The sequence below is a fragment of the Trichechus manatus genome, unplaced genomic scaffold, assembly GCF_000243295.1.
Source record: "Trichechus manatus latirostris isolate Lorelei unplaced genomic scaffold, TriManLat1.0 scaffold00062, whole genome shotgun sequence".
Taxonomy (NCBI): Eukaryota; Metazoa; Chordata; class Mammalia; order Sirenia; family Trichechidae; genus Trichechus; species Trichechus manatus.
The window spans coordinates 8,613,237-8,640,194 of record NW_004443998.1 but is presented as its reverse complement, the minus strand read 5'-3'; the positions used below and the strand labels follow the sequence as shown (position 1 = coordinate 8,640,194).

General features: G+C 42.2%; 2 protein-coding genes across 2 annotated transcripts in view; one reads left to right on the top strand and one right to left on the bottom strand.

The window, feature by feature from the left end:
• MED12L (mediator complex subunit 12L) overlaps positions 1 to 26,958 on the top strand; it is a 359,000-nt gene that overhangs the window by 210,595 nt on the left and 121,447 nt on the right. The gene's annotated exons all lie outside the window — the stretch shown is intronic.
• Positions 16,484 to 26,958, bottom strand: part of GPR87 (G protein-coupled receptor 87) — a 24,493-nt gene continuing 14,018 nt past the window's right edge. Inside the window, exons 2-3 of the mRNA XM_004379186.3 lie at positions 21,566 to 21,697; positions 16,484 to 17,613 (exon numbers count right to left, since the gene is read on the bottom strand). Coding sequence (XP_004379243.1) covers positions 16,571 to 17,613; positions 21,566 to 21,599 — 1,077 coding nt within the window. The 5' untranslated portion in view covers positions 21,600 to 21,697 and the 3' untranslated portion in view covers positions 16,484 to 16,570. The remainder of the gene's footprint in view (positions 17,614 to 21,565; positions 21,698 to 26,958) is intronic.

Genomic DNA, 26,958 nt, shown 5'->3' with positions numbered 1-26,958 from the left:
GACTGCGCACGTCGTGACTCCCTGACGGTGGCTGACTGCGCGCGTCGTGACTCCCTGACGGTGGCTGACTGCGCACGTCGTGACTCCCTGACGGTCGCTGACTGCACATGTCGTAACTACCTGACAACTACCCCGTAAGGTAGGCAGCTTCCTCTACTTTCACCGCTCCCACCTTTTTCTTGACAAATGAGGAAACGGAAGCACAGCGTTCCTCAGTCAGGGCCCACAGCTCCTAGAGGAACAGTGATGCCTGGAGCGTGTGTGCTGGTACCACTTCACTCCACTCTCGTCTCTTCCCCTGATTTTACATGTTGGTTTCCAAGTCAGATACTCTATAAGCCTGTCTAGGTCTAGCACCCTGTTCCAGTAAAACAAAAACAAAAAAAAAACCAAAAACAGTTGCTGTTGAGTTGATTCCGACTCACGGTGACCCCATGTGTGTCAGAGTAGAACTGTGCTCCGTAGGGTTTTCAGTGGCTGGTTTTTGGAAGTAGATCACCAGGCCTTTCTTCCTAGGTGCCTCCGGGTGGACTTGAACCTCTAACCTTTCGGTTAGCAGTGGAGCATACTAACTGTTTGCACCACCCAGGGACTGCCTGTAGACCAAAATAAAACCTGTCTGTGGGCTGTATTTGGCTTGTGGGCAGCCAGTTTGTGGCCTCTGTTTTACAGTTTCATTGACAGGTCACAGGGCAAGGATGATAGGGAGGGGACAGTTGGGGCTGTCAAAAGGAGAACTCATCTGCAAGGATTGGATCAAAACACAGTCATACATACTTATACACACTTGATTGATGAGCCCTTACTTCTGTCAGATTCTTGCACAGCCAGTCCACATAACAACCCTTGAGGGATAGTTGTTTCTATTTTTAAGGTTCCCTTTGTGACACACATGATTTGCTCTAGACTACTAGCCAAAAATTTGGCAGTTCGAATCCTCCCAGCAGCGCCATGGAAGAAAGGCCTGGCAACCTACTTCCATAAAGATCACAGCCATTGAAAACCCTATGGAGTGCAGTTCTACTCTGACACACATGGGGTCGCCATAAGTCAGAATTGACTCAGTGGCAACGGATTTTCTTGTATTTTTACAGATGAGAAAGTCGAGCCTCAGAAAATTTAATCAGAGCTGTCAAGTCCAAGCTAGGCAGTGGCAGGTCTGGGTTTTGGACCCTGATGCTTCCCTGTGCTGTAGCTACCTTTCTTCAAGCAGAGAGCAAGGAGCACTGAGTCATTCATTCATCAAGCATCTAAGAGTCAGGTACACTGGGACATTCCTTGTCAGGGACACAAAGTGTTTTCTCATCAAGAACAGCTGATTGATTGTGTGCGCGTGTAAGTGTTTGGTTTGAAGCGAGCAGTGCAAAAAACAGTGATGCGAGGCAGAGGACGTGGTCCAAGCTTTAATGATCCTGGAACTCAGGGCAGGTGGATGAGTCAGTGGTTAAGGCCACACTTGCCTTGGAATGAGTAAAATGGATACATAAGTCTCCAAGAAGAACTCCACACGTTATCTGTTTAAATTGTGTTCTCACAGTTGTGTTCCTCAAGACAGATGCCTTAGTAGATTTTGGACATAGGATCGTATTGACAAATGGACAGAGGATGGGTCTTGTGGTTTCTCATTCTGTAGTTGGGAGACTTTTAATGGGAACACCCAGAGCTGCCCCCTGTTACTAGCACTGGGCCTCTTGATGGTCCTCCTTGCCCCCTGCTCACCTTGGCACTCTGGCCCTTTTTCAGCCATGGTTCATATACCTGACTGGCCATCATAATCACCTGGGGAGCTTTAAAAATGCATATTCCCAGGACCTGCTCCAAATCAACTGAATCGGAATCCTTGAGTTTTGGGCTCAGAAACCTGTATTTTCAAAAATGTCCAGAAAATGCAGAAATGTGGCCAGGCACGAGCATCCCTGCCTCCCTGTCATGGAGCCTCTATTCTTAAAAACTTGGGGGAACCCTCACCTTCTGGGCAGATCCTCTACTTCCTAATCTGCTTTCTTTATTCAACTCAGACTGGAACTGTTACAGTTACTAGCATCCCTTTTGGAGCCCTGGTGGCACAGTGGTTAAGAGCTTGGCTGCTAACCAAAACGTCAGCAGTTCAAGTCCACCAGCTGCTCCTTGGAAACCCAATGAGGCAGTTCTACTCTGTCCTATAGAGTTGCCGTGAATCGGAATCAACTCAATGGCAATGGGTTTGGTTTGGTTTATCATCCCTTTCACTTTGGCACCCATGCAGGCATGTGCATTGTAAGCAGAAATTCTGATGGGCTGGGTACCAAGCAGGTGCTGTTAATTAGAGGAGAGATTCATAGGGAGACAGAGTCAGGCTAGCGCAGCCACGGACTGCTGAAACCCCGGGAGGAAGGGGAAGTATGACGAATGGTAGAAGTCTTTTCTTGCGTGTTTGCTGTTACTCCCTGTCTTCGTGGCAGGAACATGTCGGGAGAGGGGAATCTTCCTTTATTTATGCACCTCATCCTGTCACCCAGGTCCTGATAAATTGTCACAGTGTGTGGAGCTTATGGAAATAATGTGCCTGTTTATGAGAGATGCAGACATTTTTCACCACAGAGTCCAATTCTCCCACTTTATTTTTACAGAAGGTTTATGGTGGGCATTTTGTGAATATGCTTAAATGCGAAGCTTAGCTTGTACACACTTTTTTGAAAAATTAGAATTAGATACAAGTATTTTATTAATGTTGGAAAACATATTTTAGCTGGACAAAAAACAAACAAAAACAAGTTACTTGTTCAGTCGGTTCCAACTCATAGTGACCCAACAGGACAGAGTGGAGCTGCCCCAGAGGGTTTCCAAGGCTGTAATCTTTACAGAAGCAGACTGCCACAGCTTTCTCCCGCAGAGCTGCTCGTGGGTTTGAACTACTGACCTTTACGTTGGCAGCCAAGTGCTTAATCACTGCGCCACCAGGGCTCCTTCTGGACGATAATAGCACTATATATGGTACATATTATATATTAAGCAGTATATGTAATGATTATGTCTTCGTTTTTTTTTAACTAGATATCTTACAAAGTTTAACAGCAAAAATAATTTGGCTTTCTTCCCGCTTGACATCACACACAATGAATAATAATAAAATCATCATCATCATAAAATGTTAGATGGAGGGCATGTTCCCTGTTATCAGGCGTCCTACTGTCAAAAAAGAAAAAGGGAAAAACCAAAGCAAACTAAAATAGTTGGTTGTTTTCCTTTCATCTGTGATGTTTTGGTTTATGCTAAATAGCTCTGTTTTCCCTTACCCCTTCCCACGTCCTTTTGTGGATTCCTGAGATCAAAGAGAGACGTCATCCTGAGTAATCCTTTCCCCAGAACCACCCACCCAGCCCCAGTGTGACTGCCACCCCTGCCTCACACTGTACCCACGATCACACAGACACATTTCTCTTCCCAACACCACTTCCAGGCAGGACCCTGCCTTGTTAGTCGTAGAACTGGTTACATATAAACCTCCCTCGTGTATTCATGGTACAAATAAAGTTCAACACACGCACTTCCAAAATGTGTTATTGTTTCCAGTCAGGGTTTAGTCTGTCATCAGCTGCTCACAAAAGCTGGACTTTCTTACTTCTTGATTCCTTAAGTGTCCTGTTTTGTGCGTTATCCGTTCAACTGTGTGTGACCCTTAACATTACTTATTTCAAGTCTTTTTTTTTTTTTTAAGTGAATTCCAAAGCAACTTTATTGTTATTCTCTGTCCCAGACTTTTTCCAGTTGCTTCATTGGATAGTAAGACACACCAGTATACTTTGATTTCCTTCCACTTTATATCTTGGAGACTCATTCATGTAGCCTGTATAAACCCGTTGCTGTTGAGTCGATTTCCACTCATAGTGACCCTATAGGACAGTGTAGAACTGCCCCATAGAATTTCCAAGGATTGCCTGCTGGATTCAAACTGCCAGCCTTTTGGTGAGCGGCTGTCGCACTTCACCGCCACACCACCAGGGTTTCTGTAGCCTGTATAGCTACACTTTATTCTTTTCTTTGGCTTTGTTGTTGTTTGTTGCCATCCAGTCGATTCTGACTCATGGCGACCCCACGTGTGCAGAGCAGAACTGCTCCGTAAGGTTTTTAAGGCTGTGACCTTTCAGAAGCAGGTCTCCAGGCCTGTCTTCCGAGGTGCCTCTGGGTGGGTTCATACCGCCAACCTTTCAGCTGGTAGTCGAGTGCTGAACCATTTGTGCCACCTGTGATTTATTTAATCCATTCTTCCTAATGGATGTTTATTTAAGTGTGAACATTTTTTAACAAATTCGTTTTAATTGTAGCAGCTACTTACTGAATTCCATTATTAAAAAAATGAGTTAAAAATAAAAGACATCATTAGACAGGCCTGTAAAATAAATAATAACACACGTGAGGAATGTGCTTCTTTGTTCAGTCAAGTACATGAGACCAAATGGGCAACACTTGCCCAAAGGCAAAGATGAGAAAGCAGGAAGGGACTTTCAGGAAAGCTAGAGGAATGAACACAGGGAACCCAGGGTGGCAAGGGAGAGGGAGAGAGTGTTGACATGTTACAGGGATTGCAACCAATGTCACAAAACAATGTGTATAAACAGTTTTGAATGAGAAACTAATTGGCACTATAAATTTTCTGCTAAAATACAATAAAATTAAAAAATAAAGACTTTGCATGCAAGTGATCTACAATCTTGTGTATGCACACGCATGCATGTATGTGTGCGGGTGTGTTTTGGAGGGTATGGGTGCAGACAGGTTTGCACTAGAAATTGTGAAATATATTGGGATAAGAATACAAAGGTTTTAAGTGCAAGGCCGATTATAAGCATTATGTGAAAGTACAAAATACAAGGTTGTTTAAAATAGGCAAACTTGGAAGTTGCCCTCTAAAGACTCCCTTAGGACCTGGTGTCTGACATCCTGCTCAATGGATGGCTCTTTTATTTCTAGAATGGGGTGAAGGTCAATCTAGGATTAAAAGCTTGGTGTGAGCAAAGGTATGATGGTAGGAAAGTGAGCAGAGTTAGGACAGGGCATGACGGGGCAGATCCTCGGTGTCATGCTGAGAAGTGCATAATTCATTACACTTGACATTTATGAGCATGGCAGTGAAATCATTGAAGATGTGCTTTTACGAAGGATAATCTGGCAGGGACAACATTGAGTGCAGATAGGCCTTTTTATGTTTTTCCTATTCATAGCATTTAATCCTGCCAAAGTCAGCACGCTGATTTAGAGCTAGGAGAGGGGAACAGGAATTATGTCCTTAAAGCATAACTAGTCACTGCATTGTAAAATAATGCTGTTTTAATTTTTTTTAACCTTTTATAATGAGTGACAGTCATTGGGATTCGTTGGCAGTTATGCACTTGTCTTTATCTGAGAATTATAATAGAGAAATAAATGTCTAGTGCAACAGCTCCACCTTCTGGTAGATTGCAAGAAGTAACACTTTATAAAATGAATGGGCAGCATTTACATATGTTAAAGACAGGCTAGAAAACTTCACTTTGGTTCAGGCGCTAAGAGAGAGTCATCAGTTAAATATCAAATCCCAATTAGTTGAAATGGTCAAACAGGTGATCTGCATTGGGTTTAACCTTAAGATTGGGTTTTACCCTAAGAATCGAAGTGAATTTCAGTGGATTTTAGCAAGGAATCAAAACAGAACTTTGTTACAAAAACAATCACCCCAGTGCATTTTTCCTCTTCTGTGTGTGGTTTTTTGGAAAGATGCTAAGGAAGCAAAAGAGAGTGTTTTGTTTGACATCTCGATACCTGGGAATGCGTGCTTTCCCACTGTCTTCATTCTACTCCCATCTGCTCTCGAGACTGACCTTCACTATCACAGCCTCTAGGGGGCATCCTTGACTCTTTGGTGTGTTCACTACTCTTCCATGTGGTCTGTCCCTGTAGACACTCTGAAGTGTTTGTTGAGTGAATGTGTTTTACCAAGATGTGGGAGTGGTGGGTTGTATTTCTCAACTCTGTGTTCTGGTCCTGCAGGTAGAGAGAGATAAACAAGGTGATGGAATTAATCTGAAAAGAAGGACTATGAATTTCGTCCTTGGATGGCCCAGCCAAAGAGCAACTGTGTCTTTTGCTCTTGTCTGGTTCTCAGGGATGACGAGGTGGGTTGAATGAGGATGTGTGGGTTAAGCTTATAGGACTTAATCCTGACAGGAGGATTGCTTTGGAAGCAGCGTCCCACTTGAATGGGCTCGGGCATCTTCAGCCTCTTTCACAAATGGCAGTGACTTCTGTAGGTGGCGCTCACCTAACCCTGCTGTGGTAGTTAGCTGATGTTGGTGCCCTTGCGGGCCTCGGCCTCCTGATGAGCCTGTTTGTGGAGCTAGCATCAGCTCCTTGGAGACTTGTGCCTCAGAAGGGCAAAGGTAGCATCTGACTCTAAAGATCTCTTGAAATCATACTGGGCATAAATTTTATACCTAGTCATTAATAGCGGTAAGAAAGATTAGTGATATTTTTGCTTTGGAGGAAAGAAAGAATTTAAATTAGAGTTTAGATTGTGTATTCCTTCAAGAAGCGAAAGCATACACAAATATTCAGTTGGGGTGGGCTGCTTTCTTTCTTGTGGCATTAAACTAGGCTGCCAGCAATAACCACTGACCCAGAAACCATTTAGCCGTGCTCCCAGGAAGCAGCCATTAGAGAATTTCATTGAATAGCTGCTAATCCAGCATCCAGTGGTTCAGTTTGTGTGTGTTAGCTGGATGGGAGCAGCTTCACAGTCGGGGCTTCACATCGACAAGATGGCTGCATTAATTGAGTTATTTTTCCTTAGCCTAAGCTGCGTGTTTTACTAAGCAATGAAATCCTACTGTAGGCATGTGTCTTAGGCTGGCTAGAGAAGCAAAAACGGATACACACACACATATATACACACACACATATATATATACACACACACACATAGAGAGAGACAGAGAGAGAGATTTATCTCAAGGAAATGGCTCACAAAGTTGTACAGGCTGGTAAGTCCCAAGTCCATGGGTCAGGTGTCAGGCTGGAGGCTTCTCTTGACTCATGTAGCTGCAGGGGCTGATGAATGTAAGATTAGCAGGTAAGATGGCAGGCTGCTGGCTCACAGGATGCAGAAGCCGACAAATCCCAAGATTGGCAGGAAATATGGCAGGCTGCTGCTTAAGTCCCAAGAACTGGAGGTCAGATGATGACGAGCCAGATGCAGGATCTGGAGCAAGTAAAAGCCAGCAAGCTTGGTCAGAACATCCATGTATATTGGATGCAGGCCACACCCCTGAGGAAACTCCCCTTACAATTGATTGGCTGATCACATCATGGAGGTGATTACATTGTATCACCAAATGGAGGATAACTGCATCATTACATAACTGCCAAGCTACATCATTACATAACCACCAAACTATATCATTACATAACTGCCAAACTATACCATTATGTATCTGCCAAACCACGGAGAATCATAGCCCAGGCAAGTTGACACACAGCCTTAACCACTGCAAGATGTATTTTCGTATGTGTTACGAGCGTGGGGACCACATGTCCCAGTTTGCCCAGACTGTCCTAGTTTACACCTGTTGTGGTAGCATAAGAAGTGACACTGTCTCGTAAAAGTGCCCAGGTCCAGACAATAAATAAAATGGTTGTTCAGACTACAAGGGAATAAAATGATTAAATATGCATGACTGATTGGCTGGCTTCTTTAACTTAATGTTCTCTTAATACTGAGTATAATCTTAATGTTTATTAAACAATTACAGAGGATTTGCTTGAGAGGGCATCTCAATTTCAACCCCAGACTTATTTGCTGTGTTCACATAGTTTATCTGTGTTAATAGCATTTGGTGGCATAAATAATTAGCAAAGCGTTTGGTAGTATTGGTAATACCCTTGGGGATGTATTTCATTTCCGTATTGAGTGTTGGTGAAAGCCCACATTCCTAGAGCCAGGTTGCCTGGGTATAGATCCTGCCAACATCATTTATTATTGACTGTGGGACCTTGGGAAGGTTACTTAAATTCTTTGCCTCAATTTCTTCATGTCTAGAGTTAGAGGTGAAGTCTCTGGGTGGTGCAAATGGTTAGTGCACTCAGCTGCTAACCCAAAGGTCAGAGGTTTGAGTCTACCCAGAGACACGTTGGAAGAAAGGCCTGGAGATCTACTTCTGAAAAAACCAGCCATTGAGAACTCTATGGAGCACAGTTCTACTCTGACACACATGGGGCCGCCTTGAGTTGGAGTCAGCGTGATGACAGTTGGTTGCTGGTTTAATTATGGCTGCTGCTTTCACGGATTTGTTGTGGGCATTAAGTGGGTTTATACAGAGCCCTGGCTGGAACATGGGTGATGCCTGGTAAATGTTAGTTATTTTAGTTTGTTATCAAACAACCAGTGTTAAGAGTAGTACGAGACAAAGAGTATGCAGGGGACTGGGAAGGAACAGAAAACCAAGGCCTCAGGCAGTCATTCCATCGTTTTAGAGTCATGCCAGTTGGTTTGTTTTTTGCTCCCCTCGTGGCACAGTTAGTGATGGAATCCAGTTCTGCACTACTCCAAAATGCTCGCTCATCCATGAGACCACACGGCCCCCACCGACCGAGCCTGAGTGAAGCCAGGGCAGTGGCCCGGCTTGACCACCATTTCTGAGAGTGTGTTGGCAGGATGTGGTGTACGGTTGTTACGGGGATGAGATGGGGGAGCGTAGGATGTCTGGGATTTCCAGTTCAGGAGCCTGGCTGGGTGGTGGTGCTGTTGACTGGGTTTGAGGGTAAGGCACCTCCTTGGACAGGATGGGGAGAGAAAGGGATACAGTACAGGCAACAGTGTGGACTTTGGAGTCAAGACTTCCAGCTTCCTAACCTGCCCCTATCATTTCATTTACCCGTGTGTTCACCTGACTTTCCTCATATGGGGATAATAACAGGATGCCTACGTCATAGGGTTGTGAGCAGTAAAGAGTTTATATATGTGAAGTGCTTGGAACAGAGACTGATACGCACTAGATAAGATTTGATCACTACTATTATTATCTGATTTTAACCTGTTACTTTAGAGGCATCTCTGGGATATGTACATATATATATACATATATATATAAAGGAGCCCTGATGGGCGCAGTGATGATTCAGTACTTGGATGCTAACTGAAAGGTTGGCAGTTTGAACCTACGAGCCGCTCTGCAGGAGAAAAGATGTGGCAGTCTGCTTCTGTAAAGATTACAGCCTTGGGGCCATTCTACCCTGTCCTGTAGGGTCCCTCTGAGTCGGAATCAACTCCATGGAAATGGGTATGGGATGTATCTAACTGTCCTTAAAAAGCATTTGCAGAAAACAGGTATCAAACTTCAAAGTCAGGCATCTGATGAAGTTGTATATCGATTTCATAGAAATCATAGATGGTTCTTTTCTTTTGACCATTTTTGTGATCATAAAGAGATGGGAATGAAAAAAAATTATTATTTATTAATACTCTGCCCCTCCCCCAAATTTATTTGGGACTTAATGTTATCTAGAGGCCTGGATTTGTATCGTGCTTGAAACCTTGGGCATATCCTTCTCTCTGTCCATAAATGGTTCAGGAATCTCGATCAGGCTTCCCAGTGTAGGCGTTACCGTTCCAGTGGGGCATTTTTGTGTTTTTTGTTGTCTCAATGTTGGGTGGCTGGGACTGTGGCTGCTTGCTGTCTTGCAAAGTATGAGGCGGTCTTGCACAACAAGAATTTTCCTTCTCGTGGGAGTAGCCCATCAGACTTTCCCGTAGCTGAAACATCTGTTCATAAATTGAAGTCAGTTTTACATATAACACGTTTTCACCTGGCAGAATATAAACCAGCCAACTTTTACAGGAATGTAGATACTGCCTAAAGACTCTTAACTTTATTTGGAAATAAATTGCCAAGGATTATTCACATCACCAGTGGTAATGGTATGAGTGGTATTTGGGTTATAAATAGAGTTTGTAGCTGTTGAATTCACGTGATTATATGTATAGATGCAAGCAACTTGCTATGTCATTTTGAATGAATGAATGATGACTTATTGTATAGTTGTTTCTAAACATTTCCGTATTAAATTATCTATTATTTTATTAGAAATTGCTTTCTATTTTTCACTTATATTATGATTAAGGTTTTATACACATTTACACTCACAGATACACACACACACACGCACACACACACACACACACACACACAGACAGATATTAGGCAGTGCTTAATTTGCATGGTGCCTGCATACATTAATTTTAGTTACCAGGCTTTAGTTAAATAATACCAGTCCCCCAACAACACAGTTCAAATTTTAGTTACCATGATACATTAACTGTGCGTAATTGCATAAAGTACCAACTTACCTGCTAGTTCTCCAGTTCACCCATCACTATGTAAATAACAGATGTGCATGACCATCAGTGACCAATCACGTCACACCTTTCAGAATCTGTGGTGATTGGTCACTGCGTGTCTGCTACTCAGTTCATGCACAGGCAGCAAAGTCTGTAGTTGTGTTGCCTCCTGGTCTGCCGGTGATAAACCCATTTATACAAATGGATAATCAAAAGAGGGATTTGGCCAACAACGTTGGAAGAGCAGCAAGGAAGTGAAAAATGGTAATTCTGGAAGTGAAATTCGAATTGAGTGTAAATAGAGCTAGAGAAGAAATAGCCGACCCTGGGAATGTTGACCCCGAGCCTGCTCAGAAGACTTCAGTATGCATCCAGAGAAGCTTAGTCAAGGTGACCTTACTGACGTAAATGATGAGGAAAGTGGTTGTCACGATAAGGATGAAGGTGTCCCAGAGAAAGTAATGCTGGCCGAAGGATTTCCCATTAAAGGAACTCTCGGAGGTGTTTCACAACATTAAAAAAACAAAGCCTGAAAAGTTGGAAGCTGATCCAGTTCTACAAGGCATAGAAAGGACATCCATACTGTATTGTAGTTATGTGATGAGAAGGCAAGCGATGTTCAATCTACTCTTGATAATTTTTTTTTTACAAAGACTTAATAAATAATACACCTTAGTTGTCATTGTTTCTAATGTTTTAAATTTACAATTTTTCTTCCACTTCCCTATGTATTTGTAATGAACAGTAGGAAAGTGTTTAATGTTTTAACACCAAATGTTAAAGGTCACAGAACACTCCTGATTTCTCTCTTGGATTATTAAGGCTGCTTTGCACAGTGCCCATGTGCACAGTCAGTTTTATCATTCCACACTGCTGTGCAAGGCAGGGTCTGCGTGTGTGTGTGTGTAATTGTGTGTGTAGGTAGATTATGTTGTCTGTGGCTTCTGTATCAGCATACTAAATATGTGTTGAACTGTATCTCATAAAAAGAGGGCATGGGGTTTGATGGGGCTGATAAAGACTGAGATGATTCCAAATTTATATAGGTAGCTATTCTGCCTGATACTCATGTACTTACATATTTATTCACTCTTCCGTTGTTTCTAATGGTGCTATTTCTCTAGTTGCATAAAAGGGTATGTAAAAATTTGATATCACTTAGGATATAGTTCAGGTTTTTTTTGAAAAACATATAGAGATAATTTAGTGTTAGAAATTGACAGGTGCTTTCAGTGTTATTAAAGATATTTTGGTTTAGGCTAGTAGTAACAGTCGTAAGCACTGGATGAGATTTTTTTCTAAGACAGTGTAAAAACCATTATAGGCTAACGGGCTGAGTCACATTCTTTATACTACATTCATTAGCCCTGGTTATAAATACCACCAGTCCTCTGTCAGTTTGTACAGCCAGAGTGCTCCTTGGAGGATATTGTCTCACGTACTTTGGACATGTTATTAGGAGGGACCAGTCCCTGGAGAGGGACACCATGCTTGGTAAAGTAGAGGGTCAGCGAAAAAGAGGAAGACCCTCAAGGAGATGGATTGACACAGTGGCTGGAACAATGGGCTCAAACATAAGGATTGTGAGGATGGCGCAGGTCCAGGTAGTGTATCATTGCTGTACGTAGGTCGCTGTGAGTCGGAACTGACTCGACAGCACGTAAACAACTCACAACGACAGTTATACATAAGGAGCCTTGCTGGTGCAGTGGTTAAAGCCACTCACTGCTAACCAAAAGGACGGCGGTTTGAACCCACCAGCCACACAGCGGGAAGAAGATACGGCGGTCTGCTTCTGTAAAGATTTACATTCTTGGAAATCCTATTTGGCAGTTCTACTCTGTCTTGTAGGGTCACAATGAGTCAGAATTGACTCGAAGGCAACAGTTTAGTTATTCATGCGCGGTGTTTGTCTGTGTATGCGTGCATGTGAACACATCCAGAGCACTGTTGGAAAGTCTTGGTTATAGCTTTTAAACCTAGACCTAGACTTGGTGGCTTTGGAAACTCTGGTGAATATTCTAGATCCTTGCTCATAAGCTAGGAGGGAATTAATCAGACATGTGGCTGATTTCTGAGAATTGCTGCTCCGACTGCAGCCACTGGATATTCTAGGGCATAATTCAGAGATGTTGGCCACTTTTATTAAGAATGTGTGCCTATGAAACTGTTTGAAATAAAAGAATTTCCAAGTTCTGTATTTTGAGTTTCCAGATGAGCAGAAAAAAGGATGTGTGTTCTAATAGCCACATTTTACTATTTTAATCATTTTAGATGTTTTCTTATCTCATCACTGTGGTTTATAAGAAAAAATTAAGAGTCCTCACCACAAAAGTTGCCGTTTGAATTCTGTGAGTTTCTTGGTATCTTAAATGAAAATTGTAATTACAACTGACAGGCTTATTCTTCTGCTATCAACTCCAGTAATGATTTTTTATGTACTTTGAAAACCATGGGTTAGTTATATTTGATTTTGAAGTTTTCTGTATGTCAGGAAGGAGCGGTCAATATTTGTAGCAGCTTCCCTGTGTGTTGTTTCATGTTTTCCAGTTTTTGTTCTTTTTTCATTTGTAAGATAGCTTTTTGTAGGTCTTACTTATTTTTTTCAAACATTTCCATCTTAAATTGTTGTTCTAGGCAGCCCCGGGGTTGTTCCTTTGTATACATCAGCACTAAACATGGCAGAAGGAAGACTATAGCGAAAGGCTAGTCAGGTTACTCTGTGGTCAAATAGTTGCCCAGCTCCTCCTTTTCGCAGGCTTATGCAGATTCAGCCAATGCTGCAGAGATGATGCCAGCAGTTTTCTTCAGCTGTTTTATAAACTTTGACCACTAGACGGTGCTGGAGGACTAACCAAAAACAAAAACCAAACCTATTGCCGTCAAGTCCATTCAGCCTCATAGCAACTCTATAGGACAGAATAGAACTGCCCCATGGAGTTTCCAAGGAGCTGCTGGTGGATTCGAACCGCCAGTCTTTTGGTTAGCAGCTGAGCTCTTAATCGCTGCACCACTTCTGCATCTACTAGATGCTTGTATTAAGTTGAAATTTGAAAATGTTTGATCTTAAGAACTATTTACAAGTCCTGAGGGGATATCCACAGGTTATTTTAAACATGTCTTTTTACGTGGCGCGTGTCTAGTAACTATTTATTTATTTGGTAGTTGGCTTCTTATAATGTCTAGTTTGGGGAAAATTCTGTATTTACGAGATGTAAGTGATCCCCAAGTTTTATTTTATCCTTGTTTTCTTCCGCTTAGTGTATTACATTTCCCCCACGGTGACCATAAAATGGCCTTCTGTTTAAGCTGTTGGTCTCTGTGCGTGCGTGTGTGGACATACACGTTATTTTGGTTTAAGTACTTAATCTAAATTTATGAATTTTCCTAGTTACTGTGCCCTTGAAGCTTTAATTGAGAAACAAGACACTAGCATTTTGTTTGAAAATGGTAACAAAGTATCATTTATGAAGTAGCCTAACGAGCATAGCAGAGTTCGTACTACCCACCCTGAAAGATTTTCTACAAGATCAGTTTTTGAATGAAAGTTTTATGGAGAATAGAGATTTCTTTTTGGAAATTCCCTGAGTGTGTTTCCCATGTGCATAAAAGGAAGAACTATACTATTGCTGCCTGAGGTGCTCGTGAAATAGTGATTGTAATCCAGAAGCACTCGTAAGATTTGCCCTATTTTGGATTTGAGATTATTTTCAAAGTATCAATTTCAAAAAAGAACCAAATATAATTCTTATTTTCCCTAATATTAATGGAGTATTATGTGTTAACTTCTGACACTAGCATGGTATTTTATATTATTTCTAGTGATGTTTGTTATTTTGTTTATGTACATGGTTCATTGTTCGTTGGCCTGGGTAAATAATTTTTGTGACCCCAGTGTGGTCACTGGTGTAAAGTACGAGCAGAATGATCTTGACAGTTTTTGTCGAATGGCTTTTTATAAAATGGTGATAATACTCTGGTTTTCATCCTAAGGCAATGTATGAAGATGTTCCATTGTAATAATGTCATCTCAGAGAAATAAAACTACCATCACATCAAATGTGCCTAGCAGTTATACATCAAATCCAATTTTAGAAACAAGGTTTAAATGATTTAAAATGAGATTTAAAATATTTTTGAAGACCTCTAAGAATGGAGGCTCGAGTTGGAGAATTAAATGAGATTGGGTGTAGGGAAGTGCTTGGCAAGCTCTAGAGTGCAGAGTGGAGCCAAGTGATGCGGTGAAGGAGGGTAGAGTCTTCGTCCTGAGGCTCTAAGGGGACCATGCATTTAACAGCAGACAGGTCCAGTGAAGCTGGCATTACCATTGTTGAGATTTTTGACTGGGAGCTGTGGAGTGACATAGGGAACGGAGAGCCGAGGAGGTGTTATACTGAAGTTATTTTCCCAGATGCAGTATTGCTCCTACTTTTTATATAGGGTCGCTGTAACTCAAGGAGTCCTGGTGGCGCAGTGATTAAGTGCTCAGCTGCTAACCGTTGGGTTGGTGGTTCACACGTACTCGGCGGCTCTGCAAGAGAAAGACCTGGTGATCTGCTCCCGTAAAGATTACAACCTGGAAGCCCTGTGGGGCCGGTCTGCTCTGTCACGTGACATCACGACGGCCCACCCGCCACAGCAACAGCTGTAACTCATCTTAGATGTTCTGAGGAAGATGGAGGAGGTTAACCTTTCAGCATATCTGGTGGCACGCAGCTGGGAGAGGGGAGGGCCCAGGAAAACGACCAAATGAGGTGTGTAGAAGTCCCTGCCCCTTGAATTCTTGGAATTGGAGCCTTGATGGCGAGACGGAGCTGGAAATTGTTAGGTAATTCTTCTAACCCTTTGCCATCCACTCCCCCATCAAAGCCAGCTGCCACTCACCAGACACTTTAGAGTCCCCGAGTCACGTTTCTGTTTCTTGCAACAATAGTTCCTGCTGGGGTGAGTTATTCTTGTGCTTTCAGTTTTGCTCACTCTAGCTTTGTGGAGTTTTGCTGAGGGTTTACAAGCGTCTCCGTGAAGTATTGTACTGTTTTACGTGTGTGTGTGTTTTGTCTCTGCTAGTTAGCCGTCATGCCCTCCCTCTTTAGTCAGCAGACATGCCTTCTTCCCTCCCTCCCCTGATCTTTCGTGTACACATGTGCACACACACCGTTATTTTGACTGAAATATTTAATCTAAATTTAGATTCCGCTCCGAGTACAGAATGAGGCAAAATCAGGCACTTAATCAATCCTTGCCCAGCTCATGGCTTTGAAAAATAGTGAAAGCCCTAAACTATGTTTAAGAAGGAGAAAATATTTTAAGATTTAAAAGGTTACTCTTGTTCATCTTGCCATGGCTTAGTAACTCTATCCTTCAACTTAAGGTCATATTTTTTTAACTTAAACGTATCCCTCTTAAAAGTGGGATAGAGTTTAAAGAGAAGACTATTTTACTGATAGTTTTCCTAAACTAAACAGACTGTTAAATGACTGTTTGATGGACTAACTATACTTTCTTATTAACTGAGCCTCATATTACTTTTTCCGACCCTCAGCACGTGAGGATTTAAATGTAGCACAGGGGCATAATGGAAAAAGTAACGTTAGTGTATTATATCCCAAATCTACTTGTCTTAATATTGAATCACGGTTTTTTCCCTCCGAAATAGCCTAAGTTTAGAATCACCTAATGTCAATCTTCTGAATACATTGTTAAAAAAACAGAGCTGAACCTGGTGCTCCCCACCCTACAGGCTTTTTCCAATGTGTATAAGACATTAATTGACACAGTAACAGGATGCTGGCCGAAGATCCTAGATTGTTTATAGATGGAATTTTGGATAGCCTGGTAATCAATACTTTACTCAGTTAAATTTGCAATAAATAAGCTGTGCTGAACTCATTCTTTTATTGCCCAGACTTTGGACCCCAAAGCCAAGTAGACGTCTCTCCTTTGTACTTTCTGTTTTCCGCAAAAGCAGCTTCCTCAGTCTGCTCCCTGAACCCTGAGTCGTGTGCCGTTCAGCCACCCACCACCTCTTGCTCATTTCCCTTTTGCTGTGCCTTTACGTTTTTCTCAGTTCCAAGGCATGCCCAAAGTGTAGACCATTTTAGTTCTCTTTTTATCCATATTTTGATAGGCTCAAGCAAGAATAAGCAAAAGAAACATTTTATTTACACTTTGTACATATTCACTTCAGCCCACAAGAGAAGAAGGCCCCGTGGCCCGTATGCCCTACACATCAGTATAATCGTAATATATGCGGACTTCCGATCTTCGGATGCTTTGCAGGGATCTGATGCTTTCGCTTCTGGTCCTGATGTTTGATTTCTTGAAGAGCCTTCTGGAAAATGACCTACACATGAAAAAGTAAATGATTGGATCCAGGCACACATTGCATGCCGACAAGAAAAGTGTCATTTCTTTGCAGTAATGCAGGATTTTGTGTGCAGATTCATCCAAAAGCCTGTCCCAATGGCTGAATGTAAACGGAATCCTGCACAAGTGATAGGGCAGAAAGCATGTGAAAAACACAGCCACCACCACCCTGATACTTTGGTTGTGCTTTCGCTTTCGGCTTGACTGACTTATGAACTGCCTGCTGGATTTATGGATGTACCTGGATATGGCTATGTAACATCCGATCAGTATCACCAGCACAGCCACAAACAAACAGCTATTGACATAAACGACTGCTTTATGCCATTTGACTCCTAAGGGACTTTTGAGTTTCAGGCAGTCATGAATATTTTCCTTAGTTGGCTGACCGTTCGTGAGGATGATGTTCGGCAAGGACAGAACAGCCATGATCACCCAAACGCAGACAGATAAGACCTTGGTAAAGGTTATGCTGTACATACGAGAGTCTCCAAACGGCTTTACCACCTTCAGGTAGCGATCGATGCTTATCAGCCCCAGAAACACGATGGAAGTGTACATGTTTGCATAAAACAAGACCGAAGTGTATCTGCAGAGGATGAACTTGAAGTACCAAGGTCCAAATCCTGCATCATGTACTATTCTAAAGGGAAATGTCAGTGTCATTATGAGGTCAGCAACCACTATGTTTTTGAGATAAAATATGAAGCTGGTTTTATTCCTAATGTGGAAGAAGATCCACACTGCGAGGCCATTCAGCAAGATGCTTGCCACAAATATGACGAGGTAAAGCACGGGCAAGATGATGGTGTCAAATTCGTTGTGACCGGTGCTGTTCTTTCCGGGCGCATCACTCATGTTACTTGGAGGGTCACTCCCTTGACAGTGCAGCTCGTGATCTGCAGGAGAAGCGGGAAGACATCACTTGAGCGCTTTGCATGCATGCCCCATGACTACCTGGCTGTCTTATACACTGGACCCTCGCTGTTTGGGGCGAGCTGGAAAATGATGTCAGTGATTGAAAGCATCAAGTTAGTGCACTGTTAATGTTTAACGTGGCCAAGGAATTGGTGCCCCCACTGCAGCACACACAGCTCACACACACACACACACACACACACAACTCACACACACACACACACAACTCACACACACACACGCACACACACACAACTCACACACACATGCACACACACACAGCTCACACACACGCACACACACACACACAACTCACACACACGCACACACACACACACTGAAGTCCCTTGACTCTTTTATCTCTGAGTAATGGATTTTTTTTTTAATGTTGAGTAAAAAATGGTATTTCTGATAACCTGTACCAACCTTTTGAAAAAGAAAATAAATATACCACTGTACATTATCTTGATTTTTAATCAGTATTTGACAACAGATAGAATGAACAAAATCTGGGGGTAGAAAATGGAAATTTACTGTAACAAAAAAATGCAATGGCCAGAGCATGGTTATCCCTTCCTTTTATCCCGCACTGGCGCCAGACCTGCGCTGTAGTTAAGGTTGTTCCCGGCTCCTCGGGATCCCTCTGCATTTTTCCTTGTAGGTTGCCCTCCCCAGTAAGTCTCTGGGCCCTCCAATCACGTTCTGTCATCTCTGCTTTTTGGAGAACCTGAACTAACACAATTTACATATGCAGTTTTTGGATGCAGGGCTACCAGAGAGGCCATTTATGCATTTTTACTTTCCATTAATTAATAATATTTGTTACAATTGCAATTATGTTTTGTAATGATTTTATTTTAGAGGTAACAGCCTGAATTTACCCCTCATTTCCTTACATGACAGGCAGTTTAGTATCTATTTGGTTTCCCTTCCTTGAAGAAGTGAAACAGGGAATAGAGTTTTGATGATTATAATCCAAAAACAGGTTCTTAAATTGCTAGCTGAAATGTAAGTGTAGGCCTTCCGTGAGTAATCTTGTTCTCTTTCTCATTCTTTGCCTTTTATTTCCTCCTGTGAGCATTTTTAAAAACTGGTTTCCCTGGCTTAAATTCCTTACAGAGGCTAGTAATTTATACCTGGACTAGCCTGTTACGAGACCCAGAGTATTATTAAGCTTTACGAGTTTAAAATGCCTGATTCAGCTGCCATCTATATTCCTGCTTCCAGTTTCAAATATTGTCTTGAACAGTGTCCTTCAAGCCTAATTTGATTGGATGAGGTATTGCGGTCTTGACTGCTTCTACACCAGAAGATCTGCATCAGCATTGGTGCTATAAGAAGGTTCTTAAGATGTGCGGTTGTAACGGAGTTCGGATATTTCCTAGAGTTAATTTACCCAATTAAACTATTAGCAGTCACTTTCTTCTAACCCGGAGTAGAGCCTTAACGGAAGTAGAGAGAAGACAAGTTTTTATCGGGATAAAAGATCCAGCTGAGGGAAACTGTCATCTCCTTATAAGTTGGTTTTCAAAGCAAATGCAAATAGAATAATCCACTCCCCTAGCATACTAGGAAGGAACCCTGGTGGCACAGTGGTTAAGTACTTGGCTGCTAACCCAGAGGTTGGTGGTTTGAACCCACCAGCCACTCCACAGGAGAAAGATGTGGCAGTCTGCTTCCGTAAAGATTACGGTCTTGGAAACTCCATGGGACGGTTCTACTCTGTCGTATAGGGTGGCTATGAGTTGGAATCGACTCGAAGGCAATGGGAGTACACTAGGTATGGAGTATTTCAGCCCTTTCTGTTGGCTTGCTGGATCTGTCCGCAGAAAGCTGTGCATATCCACTGTGGAATGGAAGAACCTGTACTTCCAAAGGGTGCATAGGGATTGTGTGTCTCTTTAGTATATCATTATAATATTTTAAAGTATTAATTATAGGAACAAACACTCTTATTAAATGACGATTTACTTAACAATTATGGTTATTACTGAAGATAGAGTCTTAAGTCAGAATGTCAAAAAGTCCCCGTATATACTCTGTGTCTCGTAGATAAAAAATCCAAGTGAGAGTGGCCTCATTCCATAGTGGTTGGTGAACTGTCTTGTGGCTTTGAGACTGCTGTTCCACTCGTTACTCTTGTTGCTTCCCACTATTTGCTTCCTTAGCTTATATTTGGTATTAACATTTTGGAATGTGGGACTTCTTATCTGTGGGATAGGCCTGGACCCAGTTATTAGTTCATTCGCAAATTGCACATTTACAATGCAGCTTAAAGAAATCAGAGGTGAAAGCCTGTTATGGGTTATTTTGTGAAATAATATGGCGTGGATTGCTCTGGAAAGCTCAAAACTTAATATAGTTTTGTTTGATGGATTGGTTTCTTTAGAATTAGGTTTATGTCATGTTCTTTCCTGCGAGCCCCATCATTTCTTCTTTCCTCCATGATGACCCCAAGTTTTTCCCGAACGTACGGGTGCGCTCAGAAGCACTTCCCCTTGTAGTGTTTCTGTTCATACCATTAAAAGCAACTGGCCGTGTTCACCACGCAGTTTTCTCATGTTGTTCTCCACTGCCAATGAAGAACTTGGCCAAGTTAGGGAACATTTTCAATGACAGGAGATTTGTGATTCAATAAAGAGGAGATTAAAAGCCGTTTTTTACAATGTAAAGGCTGTTTTCTCACATTCTCCTTGTTACCAGGATGGCATTTGCTGTATCATGTAGCATAGGACTTGATACAGTGATAATTGAAGTAAAAATTTATTTTTTCCTCTCAACTTCTGTTACATGAAATTGGCAAATGTCATGACTTAAGAATTCTAGTTCCATAGTAAATAATTTTGTGCCTTGTGTGTGAAGTTGGAATTGTGTGTCTGTGTGTGTGTGTATTTGTGTGTCTGTGTAGGGGGATATTATATGTATGTGTGTGTGTGTGTGTGTCTGTGTAGGAGAGAGATTGTGCGTATGTGTTGAGGGGACTGCATGGGCTTCGTAGCCAGATAAAAGCACTAACCACTTGTGACTTTCTAAATTTAAATTTAAATAAATGAAAATTAAATACAATGAAAAGTTTAGTTTCTCCATTGTACTGGCCACATTTAAGTTGCTCTATAACCACATGTGGCTTTGCTGGACAACACAAACAGAGCATTTCATCATTGCCGAGGGTCCTGTTGGGTAGAGCTAGTCTGGTCATTTCATGGCTTTGTAGAATGGAATAAATGATAGCTGTTTTGTTGGGTCTTCTACATTACCTAGTACTTAGTAGGTGTTCATCCTCTAATGGAACGCTTCGGTTACAATCTGTCTTATTAGCAGCAGCCACGTTGTGAATGATAGAAAAAGTGCTGAAGAGTCTTGGTGATTTTGCCTTCAGTAATGTTGCTTCGTTATTGTTCATGGGGCATGTCAGTCTTTGGTCCAGAATGTGGAAGTGTCAACAGTATGTCACTGCTGTACCTGCCAGATGGGCATGAAAGACTGAAGTCATGCGAATTGTGGGCGTCACTACCACACCACAGCTAGCTACCTTTGTGTGATCACTTTCTAAGTAGTTACCCAGGAGAGGGGGTGGATGTTGTCTTTGGCCTCTAGGGAACATTAGTGAACCTTGTTTTAGAATATTAAATCTGGAAGGTAATAATGAACTTTAGTTTGGGTTTAAAAATTATTCTCAGATTTTATTGATTTAATCCTAGTGTTAATTTTAGAGATGGTCTCTAGATGAAACAGTTTAAAAGTAAGTGATAGCAACTTAAATTTATGTCAGTAATGCAGTCCTGCATGGTTGCTGTTTTATAGTTAATGGAAATAAATGCTGGTTTATTTTGCTCTTTTGTTCTGTGGCTGTTAAAGACCCAGTGCCACACAGTTTAAATTGCAGTTATTGATCAAGTAAGATTTCCCTTGCATCTTTCCCTGTGGTTTTACCTGGTAGTTTTGTTAGCGTCTCGTTGAGCCCCATTCTTCGGCTGTGATGGACAGTAGGCAAAAATGCGTGTCAGGAAACGCTTGGAGACAGCTGGAGCTTGGGTTCAGCATAGGTTATTCCTTGTTTGATCTCTGGAGAAAAAAGAGAAAAAAGAAAAAAACAATTGGGAAAGAATTTGAATGTACAATATTTTGATATTTTCAATAAGATCCAAAAACCCATTGCTGTTGATTCCGACTTACAGCAACCCTATAGGACAGAGTAGAACTATCCCCATAGGGTTTCCAGGGAGCGGCTGGTGGATTCAAATTGCCAACCCTTTGGTTAGCAGCCTGAGCTCTTAACCACTGCACCACCAGGGCTCCATTTTCAATAAAAGAAATGTATATGCCTTCAAGATCCAGAAAACACATATTCTTTGGATATGAACACCTGTACCACACTAGAGGTGTCTATTTCTGTGTCCTCTCTCAGCCTACACGAAGCAGGGATCATTTCTGTGGAGGTTGTGCTCTCCGTTTGAGTGACACTGTGACCTTGGGGAAGTTACTTAATGTCTCTATGACTCAGTGTCCTCATCTCTAAAATAGAAATCATAATAATAATCCCACGAGGTTGTAATAAGGATTATGTGAGATAATACATGAGGCACGTAACAGAACCTGGCTTCAAAAATGCACACAGTAAATGTTGACTTATCTGCCTTCTCATCCCCACTCCTACCTGCACTAAACAAGGAGCAAGGTGGGAAGATCGCACCTTTGTTGCTAACTGCATGGTATGGGTCAGGATGAATCCAATTCCCAAAGTGTAGAAATGGATCCAGTCCTTACCTTCCCACTTCTCCATCCTCCAGGCCAGCCAGTCACGTGACACACTCTCCTATCCTACCCACCCAGAGCTGAGTCAGAGCTGACAAGTTAGGAGACCTTCTTTCACACCACCCAAATGCTGTCACTACTGGCTCTCACTGTTCCTTTGGGTTTATTCATTTGCTTAGACGACTCACAGAATCTCATGAAGAATATACCATATTTATGGCTACAACTTTATTACAGCAAAAAAGCATACAAACAAAGAGACACATGGGGTGAGGTCGAGAGTGATCATGGTGCAGAGCTTCCATTTCCCAAAGAGGAGTGTGCTACCCTTGCCTGTGCATGGTCACCAACCAGGAAGCTCCACTGAGCCTTACACTTCAGGGTTCTTATCAGTTTCCACGTATGATCGTGATTGATTTCATCATGCCTCCTGGGGCTTAGTCGGCATTGGCCCCCAAGCAGCCCCTCTTGGTCTGGTCCGCTTCCATTTGTTAGCCTCACGTGGCTCCAAAGAACTGAGAACAAAGGCCACGTTGCTTTCTTCAAGGTGATGCCACACTTCGCACCATCCTATTTTTTTTTTTTTTTTTAATCTTAGAATATATAGTTGAAGGAGTCCCTGGGTGGTGCAAATGGTTGACACACTTGTCTGCTAATCAAAAGACTGGACGTTCAAGTCCATCCAGAGGCTCCTCGAAGAAAGGCCTGGTGATTTTTTTACTTTTTAAAAATCAGCCATTGAAAACTTTATGGAGCACAGTTCTGCGTTAACACACATGGGCTGTCCATGAGTTGGAGTCATCTCAATGGCAACTGGTTATATATAGTTGAATGCACATGTGATGGGACTTGTGATCAGCTGCTAACCTAAAGATTGACAGTTTGAACCCACTCAGTGGCTCCATGGAAGAAAGGCCTGGCAAACTGCTTCCTTAAAGATTACAGCCAAGAAAACCCTGTGGAGCAGTTCTACCCTTTAACACAGGGCATCTCCATGAGTCAGAATCAACTTGAAGGCAGCAAGTTTGTTTGTTTTGTTTACACCTGAATATTTCTTTTTTGAAGTTTTTAAAGATTTAGCACTGATATAGGTAAGAGTGTTTATAAAGTCGAGTGCATTGAACATCCTATTCTTCTTGTAATCTCTGGGTTTCTAGTTCTGGCTTTACACTAACCAGCTGTGCAACCTCCACAAGTTACTTGACCTTTCTGGATTTGGACTAAAAAAACCACAAACCAAACCCACTGCCATCGAGTCAATTCTGACTCATAGTGACCGTATAGGACAGAGTAGGATTGCCCCATAGGGTTTCCAAGGCTGTAAATCTTTTCAGAAGCAGACTGCCACATCTTTCTCCCATGGAGCAGCTGGTGGTTTTGAACCACCAACCTTTTGGTTAGCTGCTGAGCACTTTAACCACTGTGCTGAATCTCTATCAGGAATGAAACTCACATGAGTTTATAGATCTTCCCCAAGTATAGATTCCCATGTAAGAACTGAATTATCATTTGAACGTTTACCTAGTGAGCCCCTGTATTTCTCTCTGAGGACTGTATTCCGTCCAACCTGAAAGTCTTCCCAGGAAAGGATAATTAAATTGGGTTTCAGTGACTGGTGTCACTTAGCCTTTTAGAGCGTCACATTTCCGATAACATTTTAACAAAGATTAACTGAGAGCATACACCATTTTCCCCACCTCTCCTTCAGCAGCCCTGTCTAGTCTCTTTCAAGCTTTCCTCAGGTGTTGATGAAAGAGGGAGAAATCCTGAGAATGGTTTTTGGAAAGCGAGTTGCTAAAGTGAAATGTGCTTATGAAACAGATGAGTATGTAGGGGAAGTCACTCTCTTCTCGTGAAGTGAAACCATGTGAACTTTCATGTCCCCTCACTGATGTCACTCTCATACCATACCGCTGCCAAGAGAACCCGAGTAACCCCGTCCCCTCTAGTACAAAGCAAACTTGTGGCTGGTGTAAGTAGTTGCTTTGACCTCTGCATGTTTACCAAGTCAGCAGGAAGAGAACACATGGGAGGCAAAAGTCTGTAGGAATTTTCCAGCAAGTAGAGAGGTCCGTATTATTTCTTCTCCTGCTATGGCAGCCATCTCTTCATAGCATCACATACAGTCAAGGTGCTGGATTTAGTGGAAGATGGAAACAATGTTTTTCAAATTTTCACTTATTTTCTTTTCTCCCCGTAAGTCAACCCTTTTTAAAACTTAGATGCTATATCCATGTCTTAGAGAGTCCTGGTGGCGCAGTGGTTAAGTGCTTGGCTGTTAACCAAAAGGTTGGCGGTTTGAACCCAATAGCCGCTCCATGGAAGAAAGATGTGGCAGTCTGCTTCCATACAGATGACAGCCTTGGAAACCCTATGGGGCAGTTTGTCCTGTGGGTCACTTTGAGTCAGAATTGACTTGCTGGCAACAGGTTTGGTTTTTTTTTTTTTTGTTTATCAGTGCCTTGCTTTGAGTCTCTATAGTATTTGACATGTAGCAGGCACTCAAAAGGTATTGTTCTATTAATGGAGTATTAGGTGATGATTGAAATAACCAAACCCGTTGCTGTCAAGTCGATTCTGACTCATAGCGAATCTATAGGACAGAGTAGAACTGCCTTATATGGTTTCCAAGGCTGTAATCTTTATGGAAGCAGACTGCCACATCTTTCTTCCGTGGAGCGGCTGGTGGGTTCGTACTGCCGACCTTTTAGGTTAGTAGCTGAGTGCTCAGCCACTGCTCCACCAGGACTACTTCATTACTCTCTGGGGGATTAAAATTAAAATGGCAATGGAATAGCATTTTATACCTACTAGAATGGCTGTGAGTCAGAAGCACAGACAGTAGTGTTTGTGAGGATGTGGAGAAACAGGACCCCTCCTACACGGCTGGTGAGAACATAAAGTGATAGAGCCAGTTTGGAAACAGTTCAGCAGTTTAAGAAGTTAAACATCAATTACCATACAGCACAGCAATTCCATTTCTAGATATCTGCCCAAGAGAAATGAAAACATATGTCTACACAAAGACTTGTGTATGAATATTCATAGCATCGTAACTCAGAATAGCTAAAATGTCTGTCCATACAATGGAATACTATTCACGAATAAAAAGGAATGAAATACGGATGCATGCTACAATATGGATGAACCTCAAAAACATTTTGCTAAGGGAAAGAAGCCAGGTACAAAGACCCCATTGTACGATGCCATTTCAATGCAGCATCCAGAAAAGGCGAATCTGTTGAGGTAGAAAGTAGATTAGTGTTTGCTGGGGAGTTAAGGTTAAATACGAAGGGCATGCGGGATCTCAGTAAGAGATCTCGTAAAAACTAGATATGCTGATGGTTGCACAGCATTTTAAATTTACCAAAAGTCATTGGGTTGTACACTTAAAATGTGTGTAGATTATGGTATATAAAGTATACCTCAATAAAGCTGAAAAAAAAAGAGAGAGAGTACAGAGAAGAGGAATAAGAGTAAATTAGCAACTAACTGTGCAGTCATGGAAGGCGTATCAAGACCAAGAAAAAAGGATGTAAACAGCACATTCCCTGTCCTCTGTTGGATAAGGTGGTGACATGTAGCAAGACTTTCAGCTCTTGATGCTGGTGAGGGGCACTGCCTAAACCATCTGTATAGTTCATTTTTGCCTCTCTTCTTTTGGAATGGATCCCAGTATGCAGAGACACTGGATATGGCTGGCGATTTGTATCTTTTGGGCAATCCATGTTCCCATTTTCTTAATAATTCCTGTTAAAATTATATGGAAGAGTTGGGGGTTTCATTAGCTCACACAGATTGTTTGGATTTTCTGGAATCAGATTTGTTATTGGGGTTTGGGAAATGAGATATTCTATTCTGGGTTGGCTTCTGAGAGTCTCCTTCTGCTTCCCCATCGTCTACCTTATCTAATGGAGTCCTTCCCCAGGTGGAGGCCGCAGAGTCTCGTTCTTCTCTTGCCTTTCTTTTCGAGAGAGCTCACGTCCCTTTGGTGCTCAGCCATCCCCTCTGTGTGGTCTCTCTGTACCCGCTCTCTTTCTTCCCCAGACTTCAGTCGTTGTTTACATTGGAGTTTCCTATATTTCTACTTTCCTTTAACTCAGCGTATTTAAAATTTAGCTCATTTTCCATTCCTCTAAAGAAACCACTTTTTCTTGTATCCTTCTTTTATGAATATTTGCTTCATTTCTTGGCGACCAGAGTTTAAAACCTAACTACTTTATTTGATACTTCCTCTTCCTTGCTCCTCATATCTAGTCATTCACTCACCTCGTCTTGCCATTTCTTCTGTTATGATAGCTTTCCTTTGCTCTATCCCTTCCTGGGTATCCCCATGGTCCTCTTCCAGACTGAGGCTCTGGGTATCCCCATGGTCCTCTTCCAGATTGAGGCTCTGGCTATCCCCATGGTCCTCTTCCAGATTGAGGCTCTGGGTATCCCCATGGTTCTCTTCCAGATTGAGGCTCTGGGTATCCACATGGTCCTCTTCTAGATCAAGGCTTGGGGTATCCCCATGGTCCTCTTCCAGACTGAGGCTCTGGCTATCCCCATGGTCTTCTTCCAGATTGAGG